The sequence below is a fragment of the Myiozetetes cayanensis genome, unplaced genomic scaffold, assembly GCF_022539395.1.
Source record: "Myiozetetes cayanensis isolate MyiCay16 unplaced genomic scaffold, myiCay2020 scf5-8, whole genome shotgun sequence".
NCBI lineage: Eukaryota > Metazoa > Chordata > Aves > Passeriformes > Tyrannidae > Myiozetetes > Myiozetetes cayanensis.
In genome coordinates, this window is record NW_026087742.1 from 112,604,964 (window position 1) to 112,626,823 (window position 21,860).

The following is a 21,860-nucleotide window of genomic DNA, read 5'->3' on the forward strand; positions in this document are numbered from 1 at the left end:
CTCTCCTCCTCTTAAAGAGGCAAGCAAACCAAATGGTGGTGAGCTCCTAGAACACACCCATTTTTACAGAAAAAGTGATGAACCCTACGGTATCCTGGGAAAGTGTTAAATTCCCAAGTTGCAGAGACAGAATGTGCTACAGTGGTTAAGTCTCCTCAGAGCTATCTTTTCAGACTCTCTGCAGGCACTTGTGAGCACCATTTATGCATCATCAATATTTCCAGCTCTTTATGTTTAACATCCCACTATTTTCTTGAAAAATATTTCCTAAAAAAAAAAACCCACATCAAAAAACCACACAAACAAACAAACAAACAAACAAACAAAACCACACACACAAACTATTGCAGAAAGGCAAAACTTCTGAAGCAAATTTACAAAGAGAGTGCTAAAGTTTCTCTCCTTCATTTTGCTAATCCATGGTCCAAAAACAAGTGTGATGTGCTTCTTTTATGGAAATGGTTATTACTGCTCTTTTCAAGTGGTGTGTCATTTACTCTGCCTGAGAAGGAAGATGAAGAACACAATGCTGTCTTCCCCCTCTGTAGTCCTGCAGCCTTTGAAAACAGGCAAGAACAGTAGGAATTTCTTTCTTACTTCTGTGGCCTTCACCCACAGCCAAAAGGACAGCAGGTTCAAATCCTCTCAAATAGAGGATGGTCATCTACAAGTATTTCACCATTTCAGGAAGGAGATAAACAGGTAAAAAAAAGTAACTGGTCATAATTCAGTACTCACACAGGGTAACCTGAGGATCTCTAATCGTAGAACACTTGGTAGCTGAAGTTGTCAGACTTGATTCTGAAGTTGTATCTTCCCATCTTTCGCTGGTACTGGAAAATGAGAAGGCTCACAAGTCCCAGCACAAACCCAACCACAGCGAGGGCAATGAGGATGATGTATCCAACTCCCATCCCAGCCTCCTTTTCTCTCTTCAAGTGAGGTGCTGAAAAAACCAAAAACCCAACGAAAAAAATGAAAAACCAAGAGGTGCAAGGAAAAAAGCTTTGAAATTCTTAAATATTTTACTGGGGGAAGAAATAAGCCTTTCCTACAAATTAGCCAGCGTGCCAGCACAGAACTGTGATGCAGAAGGGTATCAGCCTTTTTGGGGAGGGTGATTCTCACGGAAATGTCATGAGGACAGTCCATGTTCTCCCTTTTGCATATAAGTGTGGTGTCCCTGCAGACGTAAGTGTGATTTTCAGTAAAATAAGAATTAAAGAATTAACACTTGTGACTCTTTGAAATGCTGCCTTCCTTTCAGAAGGTGAAGCATTCTCCCATCTTAATCCTGCCTCTCTTTGTGTCTGTACCTGTACTTACAGTTCATACTTGTAAAGGTTTGATGCACCTACAAAAACATCTATTTGTGTGCTTACATTTTCAGGACAGCAATTATTTAGCCAAGCACTTACGTGGTACCTGAGGTACACAGAAGGCAAATAAATACTCCTGCATTCATGCCTGCAATTACAGACAAGATTTTTGGCCAAAGGGCGCTGTTGGCAGCCACAGAGGTGTGTAATGGCTGTGTCCAAGCTACATAACACCCAGGGCATCACTCCAAAGGCAGGTCAAAGCAGTGCTGTGTAATATATTCGGTCTTATTTCTGAATTTCAGTATGAAACATGGGAATAAAGAAGAAGATGCACAGTGGAAGTGGCAGCCTGTATCCAGGTACAGACAGAACAGGCCTTCCTGAGGACATGCAGCAGTGGCCTTTGCTGGGGGATGTGGCCAAGTGCAGGCAGAGCAGTGAAAGCTTATCTGGTGTTTTGCTGCACAAGCTACATCTGTTATTACCTGGCATCATAATTCATGTTGTCCCCTTCAACACAGAGATGTAGATCACTGTCTAGGTCTATCCTCACACTTGAAATGATTTGTGAGTGTTCAAGCTGGAAATAGGAGACAACATCCAGTAGTGCCACCTTTGCCTAGGAATCAGTGCAGCACAACCCAAATCAAGCTCCCCTCACCAGAGGCCATTTGGGGAAGTGGTCATTTTTTCAGTATTAGAAAAGCATTGAAGTCTCCTGGGAAAAGGAGAGGGAGAGCTGCTTGTTGTAAGAGCTGAAGAACAAAACAAGCTGCATTAATTGCTAAGTTTTTTTTAAAAACAAGAACTGGTTCGGAAATGAACACTGTAGGCCTATTCAATCAGACCAATATTTGCATGTAAAGGAAGAAAAATACAGTATGCTAAGTCAGAGTCCATTTCTAGGTCCAAAAGAACATTGTGAACTCTCTATTCACAGCAGCCACATGTTGAAACTCTGATATTGGCGAGCCCAAATACTCTCATAGAGTGTTTTAGATTAATAAGTTACGAATGCAAATGGCTGGAGGAGGCCTGGTGACTGAAAACATTACAGACCACAGGTGCCCTTGAAAACATCACTCAGGTTAAATGCAGAAGAGGCAGGTGCGTAACAAATTAGACCTTGCTTGTACATAATGCTGTTGTTTGCTCTCTATTAACCTGTACTGCACCTCTCCTCCAACATGCTGTGCATCGGCAGAGCTCTCTGCCACTTCCTCTCGTGGTGGCAAAGCCAGTGCCAGGGAAACACAAAGGAAACACAACAACAAAATCTCTTACATCCTCTGATATTGGACTTCAGAGCTCAGTACAATTGCAGACTAACAGCAGTGTAAACACTTGGAAAACTGATTGCAATCTAAAAGATTGAAGCTGCTTTCACACTTCACAATTGAAATAGCTGTTTGATTTCGTGGTTGCTGCACTTGCTGCCCTGTGCAAACAGCTGCACAAAGCACTTTATCTTCCTTTCTGCATTCCCTTGACAACCTGACAGTCACTTCACCCCGGAGGGCACGGGGTTCTCCCCACTGCCACGTGGCTTCAGCAAGAACACCTGATCCTCAGGAATACGTGCAGAGGGGCGTGAAAACCTTGAATCACAGGTCTTCAGGTTCCTCTGCCGGTAAAAAATGATCTTGAAATGATAGTTGTGGTGTGCCCCCCTTTTTGCAAGCATCTGCTCAGAACTCACCAGCTGCTCTACACAGGGGTCCCCAGGATGTTCTGTGTGTGGCAACGACTTCTCCAGCCCTCAGGAACCGAACCATGGCGTGGCATCTCTGCAACAATCAATCAATCAAACTCCAACAAGTAATGGGGCTTACTTAACCAAAAATACAAAGCTTTCTGATGAGCATGTGAAGGCCCAGTGCTCTTCTCACTCACTGGGGTTTTTTGTTTCTTAATGTCGTGCTTTGTTAAAGTGAAATTAGCACCAAAAGGAAGGTCAAAGGGAATGGCATCAGTATGAAATCTGTAATTAGTCACACTGGAAAACACTGCTGTGACCAGACATTTCACACAGGCAATGCCTTTCTTTTTGTTAACTTTCTGTTTGTTTTAGAGAAACCTTATGGGAGAATAAACTTATCACTATTTCCACATGCCAGGGTTTTTGCAAACATGGCAGGCACAGCAGATGCTAAAACCATCACCACCAAAAGCAGCGGCAACTTTCAGGCCCCTGCCAAGCCATGTGTCATTTTGGAGCTACACACAGCTTCAGTGACATGTGAATTAATAATCTGGGAACTACTAATTTGAAAGCCCCGCCCTGTGAAATGTTGGGAAGCAGCTGCTTCAGCACACTCATCCTCTGCACACTTCCTTGACAGCACTATTCACTTTGTTTGCCACCTTTTTGGTTTAAGTTGCAGCCTAAAGGTCTCTCTGATGGGAACTGAAGCATACTGGAGTTACTAAAAAAGTACTGTGGCTCTCCTGGAAGTGCACATAAAAGAGAGTCTACACAAGAACCTGTTCCCACCTGTTACACTGAAAATCCTCTACAGTCCAATGCCAGAAACAGTGTCTTTAACTGGGTCATTCCCCAGAAAAATACTCATCTGTCTGTGACTTTGGTCTACTCTCAAATAGCTCTCCCAGCTGGGTGGATCCATTACAGAACATGGTTATGTAGCTGCTCCCTGATGGCAGTGATTTTGTGGTTCCACATGGCCACGGAGCAGCCACGTTCCACCAGACACCACTCCTCTTTCAAAGTCATGTTTCTGACTCATTTCTTACTACACTTCACCCCAGCCTACTTCTTTTTACTCCAAACTCGAGAGCACCTCCCTCTCTTCCACTGAGAAAACAAGGGGGGAAAAAAAGACTGAGTAAGAAGAAATAATACAACACGTTACTCCCAATTCTGTGGGTAAAGAGCTGAAGCAAACCTGACCTGAAGCCAGTCAGTGCTCTCCAGAGTAACAGATCAGAGGATCAGATCCCAGACCCTGGACACTTTTCCAGCCTTCTTACACTATTTCCAAATACACCGTCTTGCTCCAGTTTTCCTTGATCTTTGCACCTCCTGCAGCTCCCACTCCTTTCTGTGTAAAAGAAAAAGGTCACTCTGCGTAGAGATGCCTAATGATTGTCTTCTCCACATCACAGTTTGGTCTCAGTCTAAGGGGGCAAATTTTGCATAGGAGAAAGCAAAATGTACATAGACGTACAGATATATAGATATATTCCTCCTCAGCTGTGCAGGGCACAGTGAACTCAGGGAGGGCACCACCTTCTGCAAAGGAAGGCATAGGCTGGGGGTTGCTGAACCACTGATTTTTAACGTGTATATTCATATTGAACTGCAAAAACTGGAGCCATCTTACCACTGTTAGTCTTGTTTCCTGTCCCTACTTTATTTATTTATTATTTATTTATTAAACCTGGAGGAAGCTTTATACTTAGAGAAAGGAAACAAGCATCTCCTGGCAGCCATTTTTAATCTCTCAGGAAGAGATTGTTTGCTTTATAATGGGCTGAAACTGTGTTATTTGGAGCTAGAGGAAAGTGGTAAACAATGGAGGAGCACCAAACTGCTAATGAAAACATCCTTCATAGAAAAAGAGCCAGGAAGGTTGGCAGAAGAATAGAATTCCCAATTGTCTGCTATTAAGGAGAAAAAAAAAAAAGCCATCAGCAAAACATTTTTTTTTCTTATTTCTACAGTAGCAACACATTTTTAGGTAAAGCTGTGTATCACTTACTTGGAAGTCAAACAAGCAATGCTTTGTAGCACAGAGAACTAGAAACTGCGGTTCTTATCACAACATTGCTTTGTTTATTGCTTTAAAAAGCAATCAGGCTTTAAAAAGCCCTAATAAATTCTATTGGAGTCACAGACCTAGAAACTTAATGCCACTGAGCTTCCTGTCCTGGCACCTAAAGTCTCAGCTGAAGCACCACATCTCCAGGTGAAAATCAAAAAAAAAAGGACAGAAAGCCTTCCTGAACCAATTTACTCTGATTTTTCCTGCTGACACTGTCAATATGGGTGCTCATTTTTTTTGTGTCACGTCCATCTGAGCTGATACTTTCCTGAACAGTCTAATTTCATTGCCTTCCAGCCACCCCTACTCAGAGGAGGAAGGTGCAATTCTCAGGTTCCCCAGTTCTGTGCAAGCTTTTTAACTATGAGCAGGAGGAACAGGAAGAAAGGCAGAGGCTTCCATACCATTTTAGTCCTTCCCCACTCCTCTCTGCTCCCGGCAGAGAATGAAGGAAACTTCAAGAGCTATTTAAACCCTGTTTTGAAACATTACTCCTTCTGTTCCATTTCAGGACAGCATAAGGCACTGAGAAAAATATATTTTTTGGGGGGAGAAAAATAGCAAAGCACTTACTGTCCTGTCCTGCAGGTTCTTCCCGGTGTCTCCATGCAGATACGAATTCTGCAGTGTAAGTAAACCACAGAATTGTTGACAAAGGAAAAAATTTTCATCTTAAATTGGGCTTTGCTTGAATTCCCATTCTCTAGCAGTGTGGTGTATGTATTTGGGATGGGACAGCTGAAAAGGAAGAGAAAAACCAGGCATAGCAGATAGGGCTAGAGAAGGCAGGTTGTGGTTATAGCACATGAATTGGGTTGTAAGGCCTTTCCTTCCTTTAGGAAGTCACAGCCAGACCCTTCATCAAGCAGCTCTGGCAAGGCAGTGATGGTAAGGGGGTGTTTGCTGCTTATTATCACAGAAAACAAATAGAAGAATAGATTTGAGAAGTGGTTGGAGGGTTGGAAAACAAGGGAAAGAGTAGCAGAAAGAAGGATCCAAACTTGGCTTCACCAAACACAGACTGAAAAATCATCACGTTAAAAGGAATCTGTTTTGTTACTCAGCAAAAGGATTATTCTGTATTTTAAGATGGCAGGTGAGCCCAAGGAGTATAACATTGGGGTGACATTAGTGATCCAGACAGGAACAAAGCTCCTCTTTTACCAGAGGCTGCATTAATATCATGTGTGAGGGATTAACTGACCTATTTCTTCATTGATGAAAGTCACATAAGCTCTTGGTAAAGCTGAAACCACAGAGAAACCTCTGAACCAAAGAGAAATAGATAAAGCACACACTTTTCAAATGCTCTTTCACTGCTGACTGCCAAAATCACCCTCGGGTCAAAAGTACAATTCCTTGACAAAACTATAGGGAAGACAATGAAGCTCAAACAGCTATGACATGGTTCTTTTGAGAACTCTTTTCACACCCACTATTCTTGTTCAAAGGTGTGACCAGTCCAAATGGAAAGTGAACATGTATAAGAATGAGGAGAACACACATAAAAGGCATTTAAAATGTAACACATGAGTAGTCAGTGCCAGTGGAAGATCTAAGGCACGGCAGGTGCTATTTGTGAGTGGCACTGCTGTACCTGTTGCTGATAAAAACAAATGAGAGGGGATCCACTGAATTATTAGTTGGAGTTGCCCAGCAGTCAGAGAGAACCACCTTGAGCTTGCTGTCCCCTCTCTGGATCCCCACTTCGATCAGCACATCGTCACTGGCAGAGACACTGAAGTTTTTTGGTATGGGGAGTTCCCAATGAACAGCTGCATTTCTGTTCTGAAGTGTCCGGATCCGTGCAAATCCTCAAAGATGGTGTAAAGCCTGAAAAATCAATGAGCCTCCTTTAAAGACCACAGATTTTACTGTCTGTTTCTCTAAGTCATAAATTAGTGGCTGCTTGTCCACCTCTTGAACAAATAAACAGTGAAGAGTTATCTGCAGTCCAAGGTGTCAGGACACTGTTCAAAGGGAAAGGAGGAAAATGCATCCAGTTGGGAAGGCAGAGAGCACAGAAACACAAGTGGGAAAATCCAAAGGGTAGAATGTCCCTGCAACACAAACAGGGCAAAGAGAGTGGTTTGAGTGGAGCAGAAGGGGAACAAGACCACGAGTTCTCTGAAAGTTCAAAATAAGGACAGTAAAAGCTTAGTGCAGAAGAGAAGAGCCAGAAGAAATTATAAGGGACAAATCTGAACAGTAAGGGAGGGGCATGAGAAAATTACAGAGCTCAGAGAGAAGGAGCCTGACAAAGACTTTGCAGGGGAATAGAAAGGAAAATACAATGTCTGGACAGGGTTAGGAAGCAGAAAGTGGATTTGGTGCCAATAGTTTAAGCACGGTGGCAGGAAAGAGAGGGGAAGTGCATTTGTATGGAGGGAGAACATTCCCCATCAGAGCAAAGCTTGTGCTGCCACATTTTCTGTGATCATGGGCTTGATCTTCTGTGAAGTGTGGATTTGATTACATTTAACTTGAAGATGGGCCCTTCCATAAAAAAACCCATGATTTGCATTAGGTGTCTCCTCTTTTTCCAAGTTGACCAAATCAGGATTTGTGGGGGTTAAAAATTGCCATTCTCAGAACCCACAGAGGAGTCTGCAGGCACACATCAGGTAAAAAGATTAGTGATTGATATGTTCCAAAGGCAGGAAATTGCTGTTATTGCTACAGGGGATTGCCCAGGAAGGCAAAGAGAAGTGAGGAATTCTGAATTCCTGAACCTGCACCAGTGGCTCCGGAAGGTTTATTTTCCTCTCAAGCTTTTTGGCTGCTGGATCTAACAGCAAATTAGGTGGAGTAGGAGAGAAGCACATAGCAGGAATCCCCTGAGCACAGGGCTCCCAGGATGGCAGACTATTCAGCATTGCAAGTACCTTCACTGGACACAGCTGCAGCCCCTGAGGACCTTCCCAATGCAGCAGCACTCAGCCACACAGCAGCATTTCAAAGCAGAGGGAGTTGTTACTTACCCTTCTGCAGTGTACCCAGAGGAAGCCAAGACATCGTTTTGAAACACACAGTGAATGGGACTGGCAACTTTCAAGTGGTGGATTATTCCCTGAGTAGGAATGTCGTTCCGAAGGATGGTTTTCACTACAGTATTAGTCGTGTTCTGCAACGCAGAAGGAAAAAAGTACAGCTTGTGAACATTGGTGTTTGTAGGGATGCAGCAGAGCTACAGGCTTACCAGTGCCAAATACTCGGGTATTCTCCATTCTCCTGGCTACAGAAATCACAATAAACCTCGAATATCTCTGTTGCTGCACAGTGAGACAATGAAAATCCTCGACTCTCCCTCACTTTCTTTCCTATCGTGTCATAGAATCATAAAATCACAGAATGACTTGGGTTGGAAGGGACCTTAAAGATCATCCCATTCCAACCCCCTGCCATGGGCAGGGACTCCTTCCACTAGACCAGGTTGCTCAGAACCCAATCCAACTTGGCCTTAAGCACCTCCAGGGGCGGGACAATGATTGTTCCTTAGCAATGATCATTGCTCCAGAGGGGAATTTCTGTACTTTGGCCTGGTCTGAGCATAGCCTTCGGTTTGGGATCCAAGGAGATAGCCATCATTCTCTGTCCCCACAATTGCTAGCAATTGAGGTATTTGTAAAAATGAGACAAGGAAAGTTCTTCTCAGAAAATTCAGGCAGTTGCAAAGGGAGCCTGGAGAGCCATGGGAAGTGACTCTCAGTTTGGAGAGACCCTCCCAAAGGAGGACAACGAAGTTGGTGAAGGGTCTTGAGGGGAAGGGGTGTGAGGAGCAGCCAAGGGCACTTGGTCTGTTCAGCCTGGAGAAAAGGAGACTGAGGGGAGACCTCACTGCAGTTACAACCTCCTTGGGAGGGGAAGAGGAGGGGCAGGCACTGATCTCTGCTCTGTGGACCCGAGGGAATGGCCTGGAGGTGTGTCAAGGGAGGTTTAGGTTGGATATTAGGAAAGGGTTCTTCCCCCAGAGGGTGGCTGGGCACTGAACAGGCTCCCCAGGGCAGTGGGCACAGCACCAAGGCTGACAGAGCTCAAGAAGCTGTTTGGATGATACTCTGGAGCACACGGTGTGACTCTTGGGGAGGGTCCTGTGCAGAGCTAAGGGTTGGACTCGATGATCCTTGTAGGTCCCTTCCAACTCAGCATATTCTGTGATTCTCTGAGTTTTGCTGCCTGACCTCAAAGACTCCCCATCTCTTTTGTGCTTGGCCCCCATCCCAAACAGAGAGGTAACTTCCCATCACAGGAAGGTGTATTCTGTCTCCAAAGGTGTTTCTTTGCATTCCCTGGCTCAGAGGACTTACAGTCTCCACCTCGGTGCCGCAGTCGCTCCATCCTGCCTGCAGCACAGCGTGAGTGCCATTGCTCCTGCTCACATTGCAGTGAGGCTGCCCCAGGTACAGGGAGGCTTCTGGGATGGACTCCTGCTGTAAAAACCTCTTCTGGATGGCCAGGACGATCTTCTCTATTCCACAGACCACGCTCACTGCATCTTTAATGGAACCCTCCTGGGCAGGTTTGGCAAGGGAGGCTGGAGATGCTTGACGGGAAACATCAGGAGTTGAAACGGGATCCTTGGTGAGAGGAGGCAGCACCGTGCTGGAGAACATGGTGTCCTCCAGAGCTTTGTGCTCAGCAGCAGAGAAGTCCAGTGAAGCAGAGGAAGAAGTTTGCAAAGATGTCACAGATAAAACTTGGTTGTGCACTGGTTTCTTATCCGTCACTGTTGCCTTCTGGCTGATAGGAAGTGCTGAAGGGTGCCAAAAAAATAAAGGTACTGTTGTAATTTACAGGTTTGGATTGATTTCATAAGGCAAAAGCAAACTCCAAGGAGGAAACTCAGAGTTACTGGCAGGAAACTAGCTTCTTTGTTTGTTTGTTTGTTTGTTTGTTTGTTTTAACCTGCTCTACTTGCTTCCAAAGCTGTGGCTTTTTTAAGACACATACAGTGGCTGTCAGTAAAGCTCAAGTGCTTTATTTCCTGACAGCTGCAATAATTAGTGTGTAAAACATGTATATATAGCTTTTGGAAGATCAGTGCTTGCAAGAGATCCCCAACTGTTGGTGGCTCAGCAAGTGTTCATATGTTTTTGCTTAGTACTGTGGGAGACTCCACAGTTCTGGGTGAGGTTATAAACAGGAGTAGAGTTTGTTAAAAATAACCTGGCCCCATTTGTGACCAGTTGCTACCCAAAAAATATGACCTTGAGCACTTGGAAAACCCATTTTGGGAGAAGTGTGGGACAAACCTCCTGTAGCAGACCCACACTGCACATTGGCGTCCTGAGAGAGAGTGGGGAGCTGAACAAACGTGTTGGTAGCAACCTTTAATGGTTTCAGGAAGAAAGCAAGTGGAGAAAAGGAAGGAAAAAGGAAGCACAGGTTGAAATCAATGTGCCTGTTGAATACCAAACATCCAGCACAGGCTCTGGGGTTACCCTGTGGCTCTTTGCTGGTAGAAATATCCTAATTATTCATCCACCACTGACTTAGAGACCATGAAGATAATAAACTCCATTTGCACTGAAACGCAGAGGCTGTGTCTCATTGCCCAAAACTTCTCTTAAATAATTTTAGTGGCTTGGACATACAAATGGCATCTATTTCCCAAGCAACATATAAAATCTGTACACACAAACAAGCACACATACATATATAATATATATATATATATATATATAAATTTCCTTCTGGAACTCCCCAGCTTTGAGAAATGCCCCAAATGAATAAGTTCCTGATTTGAGCAACAGGGGGAGAAAAATAAAAGCCTGAGCTCTTTCAGAGCTGGATATCCCAAAAGCTTAATATGATCTTATTATCTTAGTTAAACAAAACTGAACTGGTTGGTATCAGCTGATAAATTGATGTGACTTCAGTGAAAGAGTTCCTTATCAATGTGGTTACAAAAGCAAATATAAATTGCTGAAGAAGCCACCAGCTAACAAGTGACTTGAAGAGAGGCCAGATGAATCACCTCATACCAAAAGACAGTTTGTAATACCAACATTTCCTTCCTCCTGCCATACAGAGGTCAAGCCACCTATCTAGTACTTCCTGTTACCTTCTCTGTTATCTCTTCTGTCCCCTCTGATACTAATGAACATAACTAACAGTCTTGACAACCCCATCTAAATTTTGTGGAAAACATGAGAAACAGAACTGTTGAAAGGACCTCGCAAACACAGCATTAAATATTCACTAGTAAACTATCATGATAGAGTATTGCATTCAGAAATACTTAAAGGGCTTTCCCCAATCCAGCTGAAAACAAAGAGGCAAAGCAATGCCCGGCAAAACGACGAGACCTGTGACAAGTGTGACCACGACCTAGCAAAGATCAGATCTCTAAGCATTCAGTTAGCCACTAGGCAATGAATATTCTTTTTTGCCTTCACAGCTTCTTCCAGGCCTCTCTGGCTGCACATCCACGAATCCTTCCTTGCAGCTGCACTGGTAGGAGCCCAGCGTGTTACGGCACGAGGCGTCCAGGGAGCAGTCGTCCTCTTTGCCTGTGCATTCATCATAATCTGCTGGGTGGCACACTTAGGCAGAAGAAAGACAAAGCTGGAGGGTGCATAAACGAAAATCTGATGGTTCAGACACTGGGGAATATCACCAGTCAAATCACCAGGGTGTCACGATGAGGTCACACCCCTTAGGTGTGATACTCTACCCCTGTGTGTCAGGCAGCTGCTGGGTCCAGGAGAGGTGGGATACTGGAAGCGCAGCCTAGAGGGAAAATTGCAAGGCACTGACAAATCCCCTCCAAGAGCTGGGCTGCCAGTGATGCTCAGCTGATGCTTAAACACAGACACACTGCTCCTGTCCTCCTAAACTGATCAGCAGCCCAAGGGAATGCTCCCAACCTGGAGGCTTCCTCAGGTATTCCTGCATTTTGCACTCCTGAAGAGGTGGTTGGGGAATGCCCAGCATGAGTGAAGCAGGAAGGTTGTGTGATCGGTCCAAACTGCATTCTGTTTGCTTTCTTAATTTTTACCTGGCCAAAATTTTCACTTTTGAAAGTCAAAATATGCTTTTACTTCCCTTTCTCTCCCCAAGGTCTAAAAAATCAGACCAAATAAGGACATACCACCTTAGGTGGGACTCAGAAAGCAGAACCTGCTCTATGGGGACCTGTCCCTGCCACAAACCACTTGTTTTAGCCACAGGTTCAAGGGGGACAGGTACTCCACAAGCCCCATCACGACATAGTTGTGATCCTACTAATTAACAGGATTTGTAACTTTCCAGATTTACAGCTGTGAGTGTAACAACCAAAAAAGATGCACAGGGCAGAGCATAAACATGTTGCTGAAGTAATTTTGCTATAGATTCTAACTGAGAGTTTTAACAATATCCTTTGGAAAAATGTCAAGGATTTTGTATTTGGTATTTTTTTCAGAGAGAACTTGTGAGTAGAATTCAGCAACTGTTAGTCGGGAGACTAATGTTTCTTGCTACTTATTTAAATGATGTATAAAGGAAAAGAAGTTGTACCATCAGCCATCGTGCTGGTGTTGGCAAAGTGTGGGTTTTCACCTGAACTCCCAATCCACAAGTGTGTGAGGAAAACATGTGCTCCCAGTGAAGAAGAATTCACATGTTCATTTATTGCTTTCTTGTGGTCTCTACCACATGCAAAATTACCAGTGCAAAGCAGAGGGCAATGTGTTCCTCAGTTCTTTTAAACAGAGCTAGTTCTGGCTGTGTACAGGGACCTATTTCCACTGGTAGTTTATAAACCCCAAAATTTGTGACCACTGTATCTAACATACCCTTACCTTCTTCTCCATAAAATTGATTCTAGATATAGACAAAAAGACCAGTTGGTTTTGTCCTTTTGGATCAGTGGTACCTCATTTCCTATGTCATCTATTGATGTTAACTGAAAAACCTTATTGGATGGATAAACAGGAGCAATATCAGGAGAGAGAAAGGCTTTTCATCCATCTGTTTTACATATACTTTCACTTCAGATGATACAGATTTATCATCTTCCTAGTTCTGAAGAACTCTCGGGATACAAGCTGCTCCTTACCCTTTATGGAGAGGCTGCTCTTGTCAATGGTGAAGGAGGAGCTGTGTTCCAAGGCATCCCGAAAAGTGGTGATGACACAGTGGACATCCACATCCTCTGCAACCACTAAACTGAAACCTACCACCGTGCTGCCATTGGTAATACTCGTTATCAGCACTTTAATCACACCAGCATCCACCTGCTGGAGAACATCGAGGGGTAGAGATTTATGTACCTGGAATAAAAACAAAATGCACGTGGAGATGGACGCATGGGGGCAATTAAATTTTTAGGCTGTGTAGGCTCCCAGAAGAGCATTATGCATTTCAGTTGTGCTCCATCCTCTGGAGGGAGGCAGAAGAAAACTGACCTTTTGCTTGATAACATTTTCATTCTACAGCAGCTGAAGGATGTGGTGTGTGTTTAACCATGAATATTAAACAAGACAAGCAATTAAAATATCTCATCTGTCATTTGGCACTGGTCCTTGCTTCTGGTAACAGAAAGGGAGGGAGGAGGCTGCAGGGGAGTTCCTGTGTTCTGCCTCTCAAAATGCCTCCAGGGAGAGGGGGAAATCCAAAATGAGGAAGAGCTGCCAAAGGAAGTGGAGATGCTCTTGACACTCCACGCTGCATATATCTCTCAGAGGGGTCCCACAGCCCAGGCATGTTACAACTTACAGCAGACCACCCTCAAGCCTTTCTTCACATCTGATTTCTCACCAGAGCCAAGCCAATAACACTTCTTTTTAAATGCCCCCAGACCAGTGTAAAGAAAACAGAAAGGTGTTTCTTTTCATCAGCTCTGCCATGCAGCTGAACCTCCCAGTCTTCAATTTGATTTCAGAAATATTTCAATCAAGTCTTCTGTGAGGAGTGTCATATTTTTTCTGCAAATTCTGACTGTCATCAGGGCACACAGCCCTGACTCATGATCCTCCTGGAGAGCCCAAGGGCTGGACTAATAAATGGTTCTGCACTATTTTAAAAAGGAACAGTCAGCCTCCAAGTCTTGCAGCACCAAATCACTGCTGAATTTAGGTCAGTCTAGAGAAATCAATAAAATAAACACTCACAGTGTGCTCAGTCACCTTGAACTTCACTGGTGGCCTAAAAAATAAAATGCCACCTTTTTCAACGTGCAGTGAGCCTTAGTCATGACTTGTCAGGGCAGCTCCAAAAGCTGCCTCCTTTGCCGTGCTGGACAGGAAGATGGACTGCTTTCTGTGGGATGGGAAAGCACAGCCCTGTGTGAGGGTTTGCATCAACTTGGCTGCCCAGCCTGGCCACTGCCCAGCTCAGATGGAGCCACCAACCCCTCTCAAAGAGCTAAACACACTGCAGCTTATGCTCAACCTCTTCCCTTCCCACCCTCCAAGGCTGGACACCTCTGGAGGGCAGCCAACCAAGGGAACATCTCCTCCTCTTCACACAGGAGAGCACTCCATGGGACAGGGCACCTGGCCTAATGCAGGAGCCCAGGGGGGATGTACAACAGCATTTGCATTTCCAGCATCATTCCCCTTCATCTCCAGCACCAGCCACAGGAGAAGCAGACACAGGTCAGATGGCATCACCTCATGGGAGCAACACCAGACCAGACACAAGGCTGATAATAATCCAGCTTTAAAGGATATTTTGAGAAAACATTAGACACAGAAATACAGACTGTTTCTGAGAAACTCGCTGTGAAGACAAGCTGGTAAACATCCCCAAGTTCTCACCTCAGTCCTTTTCCTTTAGTTGCCCAGAAAAGGGGCCTGATAAGACAGCATTGGACTCCCTATCTGCACATCCCAAAGGAAAGCAGGGAACAACATAGATACATACAGAGATCTGCATGCCATCTAACCATGGGCAGAGCACATACCTGAAGACCAGGTGCCTGGGTAAGCCCAGACTGTGTGATACCATCCATCAATGTCCTGAATTTTTCCATTAGAATTGTATATTTTCTTCTCTCCCTCTCTCCAGGAGATGCTCACTGATCCTCTGAGTTTCTTAATCTCCTTCACGTGTGTCTGGGAAGTCTTTTTACATTTACAGGTAGAAAGTGGGATGTAACTTTCAAGCCTGCATCAGGCAGGTAGGACAGGCTGTTCTGAGCTATCAGTATTAAAATTGCACTTAGAAACTGCTGTCAAGAGTGCGAGGGGACACTGTCCACAGCAAGACAGCAGCTCCCAGCAGCACAGGAAAGATAAATCTCATGCTGACCCTATCAACCCTCCTGAGCCTGGAATACACACAGTAGCCACCAGCTTCAATTCAGGACACAGAGAGATGGAAACAGCCAAAGAAATACCTGACATTTTTGTGATTTCTCAGCATATTTACTCTTTGCCTCCCCTCTCCAGTGGCTGTCAGGCTCCCTGGAGAGGAAGGCACAGAGCAGCAGGGCAACCTCACTGTAAGGGCAGACGGCAGCACTAGCCCAGGTGAGAGCTGGCACTGCTGCCCTGTCAGGAGAGTCACTTCTTCCCCACACCTCGCTTTGCTTTAGGTCCTCTCTTTAGGAGGACCTAAAGGACTCACTTCCCTTCCCTAGCTCAGATTTCCAGGGAATTAAGGGGCCAGGTGGTGGCTACACTGCAGCCACCTCCAACAGCTTCTTCCTCCATGTAACTTCTGCAAGAAATATCTGGAGCAGGAGGGTTGGACTTCAGCCATGAGTTTCGGGCAGAGGTCATGCCAGTGGTGTAATGATCAGGGGTGCCAGCAGTGACTCCTGCCAGGGAAAGCCTTGGGAAGAGGCAAGGCAGGAGTCAGTGCTGGGAGCCAACAGTTTCTCTTGCACCCACGCACAGAGCCGGTGCATTTTCTTCTGCATCATCCCAGGTGATAACAGCTTTTGCACACCTGTGTGCCCTGCCTGCTGTGCATTACCCAGCCCTGACTTGTCCATTATCCATTATCCAGCTCTGGAGATGGCCCTAAATTTTCATCTGTCATAGTTTTTGTCTGAACTTCTGGACATTGAATACAAACACTTGTGACATCCTCTTAGCCCACCCTGATTTCATCCTCTTTCCTTACCTAACCTGAACATTTTATTTTTTCAGTTCTTCTTTTTCACAGAATGAATCACAGAATCATTTTGGTTGGAAAAGAGCTCCAAGACTGAGTCCAACCTTTGATCAATCCCCACCTTGTCAACTAGACCAGGCCACTGAGTGCCACGTCCAGTTTCTTGAACATCTCCAGGAACGGGGACTCCACCATCTCCCTGGGCAGCCCCTTCCAATGCTTAACAACCCTTTCAGTGAACAAATTCTTCCCGATGTCCAACTTGAACCTCCCCTCGCACAGCTTGAGGCCGTTTCCACTTGTCTTATCAGTGCTTCCTGGGAGCAGAGCCTGACTTCCACCAGGCTACAACCTCCTTTCAGGGAGTTGCAGACAGTGAGAAGATCCCCCCCGAGCTTCCTTTTCTCCAGGCTAAACACCCCCAGCTGCCTCAGCCTCTCCTCATATGACTCACTCTCTAGAGTTTGTTTTGTTTCTGTCCTTATTCCTATTTTTCCTCTCGCAGCCTGAAGCGTCAGGGGACATTCACTGTACTTGTATTTAGCCACTAGGTGACACTACAAAACCCTTTATGCAAAAGGCTTCAGGATTTCACAACAGGTACCACACCCCGAGTTATCAAAACAATGCTTGATGAAGGAGGGCTAGAAGAAAAGGGGAAAAAGAGAGCTTTCTGGAAAGAAATATTCAGTATATAATACCCTTGAGTATGGGGGTTTCTCATAAGACAAATTATCTTTGAGTCTGTCATTGTATCTACAATTTCTGTAGCACACAAAGGAAACCTGAGCAGTGGCAGAGCAGGAGAAATCAGAATGCCAGAAGAGTCACAAGAAAGGCAGAGAACATGAGCAAAATTAACACCAGCTCCCTTTCTCAGGCAAGAAAAACAGGAGGCAGGTAAAATCCATTTTCAGGGCCAGGTGGAAGCCACACTAAACCCTATTTAACAGGAAGGAAAAGGCCAATGTTTGGGGGTTTTTTGAGGAAAAGGGAAGTGGCAGACCCAGGCAGCCAAGCTCACCCCATGGATGGCTGTGGCATGTTTGGTGGGTTTTCTGGGAGCACCCATCCATAGGTCCAGGGAAAACGTCAGCAGCCACTCAGGAATTCAATGCACCTCAGAGAATATATTTTCAATTCAAACCTTTTGTTTTTCCTGATCCATTTTCTTGAGGACAAGCCCTAGTGCCATGATATTCTTCTTGGCTGTTTCCAAAGGCAGGCTGAGTACACCCCAGGAAGACTAAAACACTCTCTCACCCTCAGCTATGTTGTTTTTCAGTTGCATTGCAAGGAGGATGGTGAAACTACCCTGGGCAATGACAGTGCAAGTTGTCCCATCAAGTTTTTACCTCCTTCTGATCTACACATTATTTAAAGGATGTTATTTCCATTTGCTGTGCTGCCAATTTAACCGCATGGCACTTAAGTGCTGGGGCTAAAGAACATTATACACATTAGGATTTATAAATCCTCTGAATTGTAGATAGTGATTCCAAAGAGGTTTTAAAAATGTCTCTGGCAAAGTGTATTTAACTGGAACCTGATAGTGCTTTTAAAACCCGTAGAACTTTCATAACTCACTTTAAAGGATACATTTCTGGTCCCCATAACCTGAAAAGAAAATCTGCAGATCTTTCTGGTCTCCTAAACTTCATTTTCCTTGGTTTCTAAAAATGCAACATTTTGGGTATTATTTTGCTGTAATATTATTTTGCTATAATATTTTTTGCCGTATCCAGTAGCTGTGCAACTACAGACTATACAGAGTGGCTCAGAGGTGGGAAGGAATCAGCACTAACATGTCTCGCCAGCTGATCCAACAAAACTGGAGCGCTGGAAAAAGGAATTAGTTCCTTATAATTGCAAGCAGTCAGTTTCTGCTTCAAAACTTGAGAACCAGGTAAAACTGACTCAAAACTTACTTTTGTTCCTTCATGCAATCATTTTATGATTTTTCCAAGCATACTTGCAGCTGTGATTTTCTGGATTAAAGCATCTGACTGAATAAAGAAAATACATAAATTTAAGTGTGCTTCAACGCTGCGCTGTTCTGTATCAGCCCCGGGGCAGAACGTGATGCTGAATGAGAGTGAGGTCAGTGGAGAATTGCTCCCTTTTCACTTTGCTAATCACGTCACTCTGGTTTTGTCACTGCTTTCCTGATGTGACAGCTCAGGGCCAGAGCCGCTCCACGAAAGCTGTGCTGCGCTAACACATCCGGAAAGGTGCGAGCCAGCAACGACCTCCGGGAAGCTGATTTGATATCCAAGAAGACAACACCACGCACAGATAAATGGATCACCCTTCTCCCTCCTTGCAGTTGTCTCTGACCCCACGCTGGCCTGACCTCTGCCCCAACACGCGCTGCTGTCGGTGCACCCGCTGCGTTCAGCGGCGTTTCAGTGCCAGGCTGTGACTCTGCACACGGGGAATTTAGGGAGGCCTCAGCAGGGTTTGAAATTCATACAATTATCAGCAGTGGATTTGTCATCACAGTTATCAAGGCCTCTGAATAAACAGACAGAAAAGGGGAGATAAGGAAGGCAATAAAGCAGTGCAGCATAACCAGCGGGTTTTCCAGGCACGGGTGCGTCTGAGCGAGCACCAAAGGAACAAAACTTCTGATAAATTCACTACAAAATTAGAAGAGTGATACTGTCAAAGGCAATGCCTGAGAGTTCTGAGAGTGTTAAATGTGCGGCGGATATCACGCTGTGCTTTGATATCCTGCACTCTAATCAGAAGTGAGGGCAGAGGTGACACGACAAGAAACCACTCCCTTTCCAGATCCGGGGCTACAGAAACAAGGATGAATATAAGAACTGTCAGCCTTGAGGTACTATGACAAAAGGTAACAGCAATCATACAGTTAATTAATCTAGTGCTGTGCAGGGCAAAGATAGCAGAGCTCTTTGCAAGTTCCATTGACTTTTCACCACACCCCTGGAGGAAATCAATAATCCAGTGCAACTGGGTATGAGAAGCAGAGGACATGGAGGCACCAGAGAACCCCTAAATCCTTATCTCCCTCTAAAACACAGGTCTACACTCATCCTGCAGTCTCAGACCATCGAGGGAACTCAGACCTCACAGCTGTGCCACAGGACACACATGAGCCTTCATGGGAGAAAGACCATACACGTGGTTTCTTTGAGACAGGTAACAGGTCACATCCTTATAAACCACTTACTTCATCAACAAAGAGCTGTGCAAAGGCTTGATATTCCTCACTGCTGGTATTGCTAAAGCCTGGGGAGTATTCCACGTTTGTTATCCGAACTGTGCCACTAAGCTTCTGGACAGCTGCAAAGTAAGAAAAAAAAAAGACAGCTTAAATTCATGTTCTGTGGATTGTAGCCCATGGACAAGGGTATGACAGTCTCCAGCATTCCTGGCCACCTGGATACCTGTATTCATCAACTCATAACAGCAAAAAGCCTGAAAGGTATCCAAACCCCCAAAAGTCTACATATAAGTCATCCAGCACCTTAGTCTGCCCGGTCTGAGCCCCAGATGACTTTCAAGAGGGCACTGACCTCCTGTAAGTCTTATATCTGCCAGCTCTGCCTGGGATGCTCAGCTAGCTGTCCCACCTGTCCCTCCAGAGAGCAAACCACTGCAGCACCAAGGTCCTCCCTGCATCCTCAGAGGAAGGTTGGGCAGCTGCCTGAAGTTGGGACAGCTGTGGTGGGATAAGATGAATGCCAACAGGGTGTATTCTTTCCCCCTGAAATCACATCACATGAAGGCAGTCTCAAACATTTTAGGTTGTTTCCCGATATCGCTGGTTTTCCCAACACCTCTGGGTTTGGCATTGTTACCACAGATACTGGAGGTGATCAGAGGTCAGATAAAAGGGCTCCTCAAGACACAGCTTTGTACTCTTGGCATCCTTTTAGTGGCTTGCCAGGCAAGCTGAGTGCCATCACTCAATACTGTGACCGCTGCCAGCAGCTCTTCCTCCCTCTGCCTCCCAGCTGCTGACAGGTCATCACCCCTGGCACACCAAGATCTAATGTTACAATGGTTTATACAAACATGGGAGAGTCTTCACCCAAAACCTCAGGAATTCTATTATCTGATTCAGTTTAAGGTAGTTTGTGAATCAAGTTACAAGTCTTTACTTCCTGGTGTAGCAGCTTGCTTTGCTCCCTGCACACACCCAGCTGCATTCCTACACTATATAAGGCACCAGGTTCCAGCTCTGAGACTGTCAGATTCCTATATTTTTATATCCCATATTTTTGAAACAGCAAGAATTGTAAAGCAGGGTTCTGCATAAACTCTGTGGGCCACTTTACGTCAAAGCTGGTTCTAGTCACATTGGGAAAACAATCATTTGAACTGGGATGGGAAAACTGGAAAAAAAGAAACAGTAATCAAGTAAAGCTTTGCAGGGGAGAGGAGAAATGCCTGCTTGAAGTGAGCCACTGAAGGAGGCTTCCTTTATCCCAGCATACTTCTGATCCTGAAGGAACCCCCTCCACCAGCAGTCTGATCCAAGATTTTGGGCTTGATTTTCACTATGGCTTGTGTCCTGTCAGGTGAATATAGGCATCTGAGGGGTGAATCACATTCAGTTATCTCAGGTGAGAGAAGAAAGTGTTCTGAATAATTCTCAAATGAAAAAAAAATTAAAAAGTCAGTATTTAAAAGACATGACAGAGTATGAAGAGTTGGCTGAGGTTGAGCCTCCAGGTCAGAGATGATGCCACAAGGAGGAGCTACATATTAAACTCCACCAAACATGGATTTTTGCCCTCTAAATTCCTGCCCCAGGCTAGTGAGGTGCCACCGTGGTGGTTCTTGCTCTTGTTCGTCAGGCATAATCCCTTCACAAGCTTCATTCCCAGCAAAGGCACTTGGCTGAGTATTTGATTCTTCAGGAAAAAAAAATCAAAAAAACAAAAAAAAAACCCAAAAAACCAAAAAAACACCCAAACAGGATTTTTTATAAACTGAACTTGCACAGGATTCTTCAATTTGTTTTCCAGCTGAAAGAAAATTACCTCTATTTTTTTGTCAGTTAAAACTAGCTATTTTGGTGTTTAAAAAAGGAATGAGGGAGAACCAGAAGCGGGGCTGGATGAGTGGAGGCCACCAGAAACAGATCATAGGGGAGGGAGAGAGCAAAGAGCAGAGGGGAGTGTGTTTTGGGATCAGAAAGATGAGGAGGGCATGGAGAGAGAATAAAGACAAGCAGAAAGAAATCTGAAATAACTACTGAATAGCAACACACTACAGAAGAAAATACATTTAGTGATGGGCAGAGACAGCAGCATTCCTACCCCAAACAAAGCTGTAATTTTAAAGACCAAATCTGACTGTAACTTTGAAATATGATTCAGCCCCGATCAACAGAAAAATCCCCTAATTAGCAGCAACACATCTGCCCAAACCCAAACAGATTAATCCCTCCCCGGCAGCCTTGTTATTCTCAATTACAGCTCTTGAAAAAACATCTCACAGGTTTCCAGGCAGCTCCTGCCTCACAGGGGATTTGTGGGGGACTCTGACTCATCATCCTCTGGTGAGAGGAATAGGAAGGCAGGTCGTTTTCCTCTCTGGCTCTCTAAGTTAACTCTGTAGGCAGCTGCTGCTGCAGGGCCCTGGTGCCAGAGGATGCAAGAGAAACCAAGATGTGTGGGAGAAGGACAAGCAGCAAATGCTGTGATGAGCCACGTTTGGTGCATCCCGAGTG

General features: G+C 44.9%; 1 protein-coding gene across 1 annotated transcript in view; it reads right to left on the reverse strand.

Annotated features, from left to right (window-relative positions):
• Positions 1–753: 753 nt before the first annotated feature.
• Positions 754–21,860, reverse strand: part of UMODL1 (uromodulin like 1) — a 36,491-nt gene continuing 15,384 nt past the window's right edge. The window contains 11 exon segments of the mRNA XM_050332204.1: positions 754–946; positions 3,022–3,109; positions 3,761–3,770; positions 5,681–5,845; positions 6,705–6,867; positions 6,870–6,940; positions 8,089–8,231; positions 9,415–9,860; positions 11,500–11,652; positions 13,149–13,362; positions 19,350–19,462. Coding sequence (XP_050188161.1) covers positions 759–946; positions 3,022–3,109; positions 3,761–3,770; positions 5,681–5,845; positions 6,705–6,867; positions 6,870–6,940; positions 8,089–8,231; positions 9,415–9,860; positions 11,500–11,652; positions 13,149–13,362; positions 19,350–19,462 — 1,754 coding nt within the window. The 3' untranslated portion in view covers positions 754–758.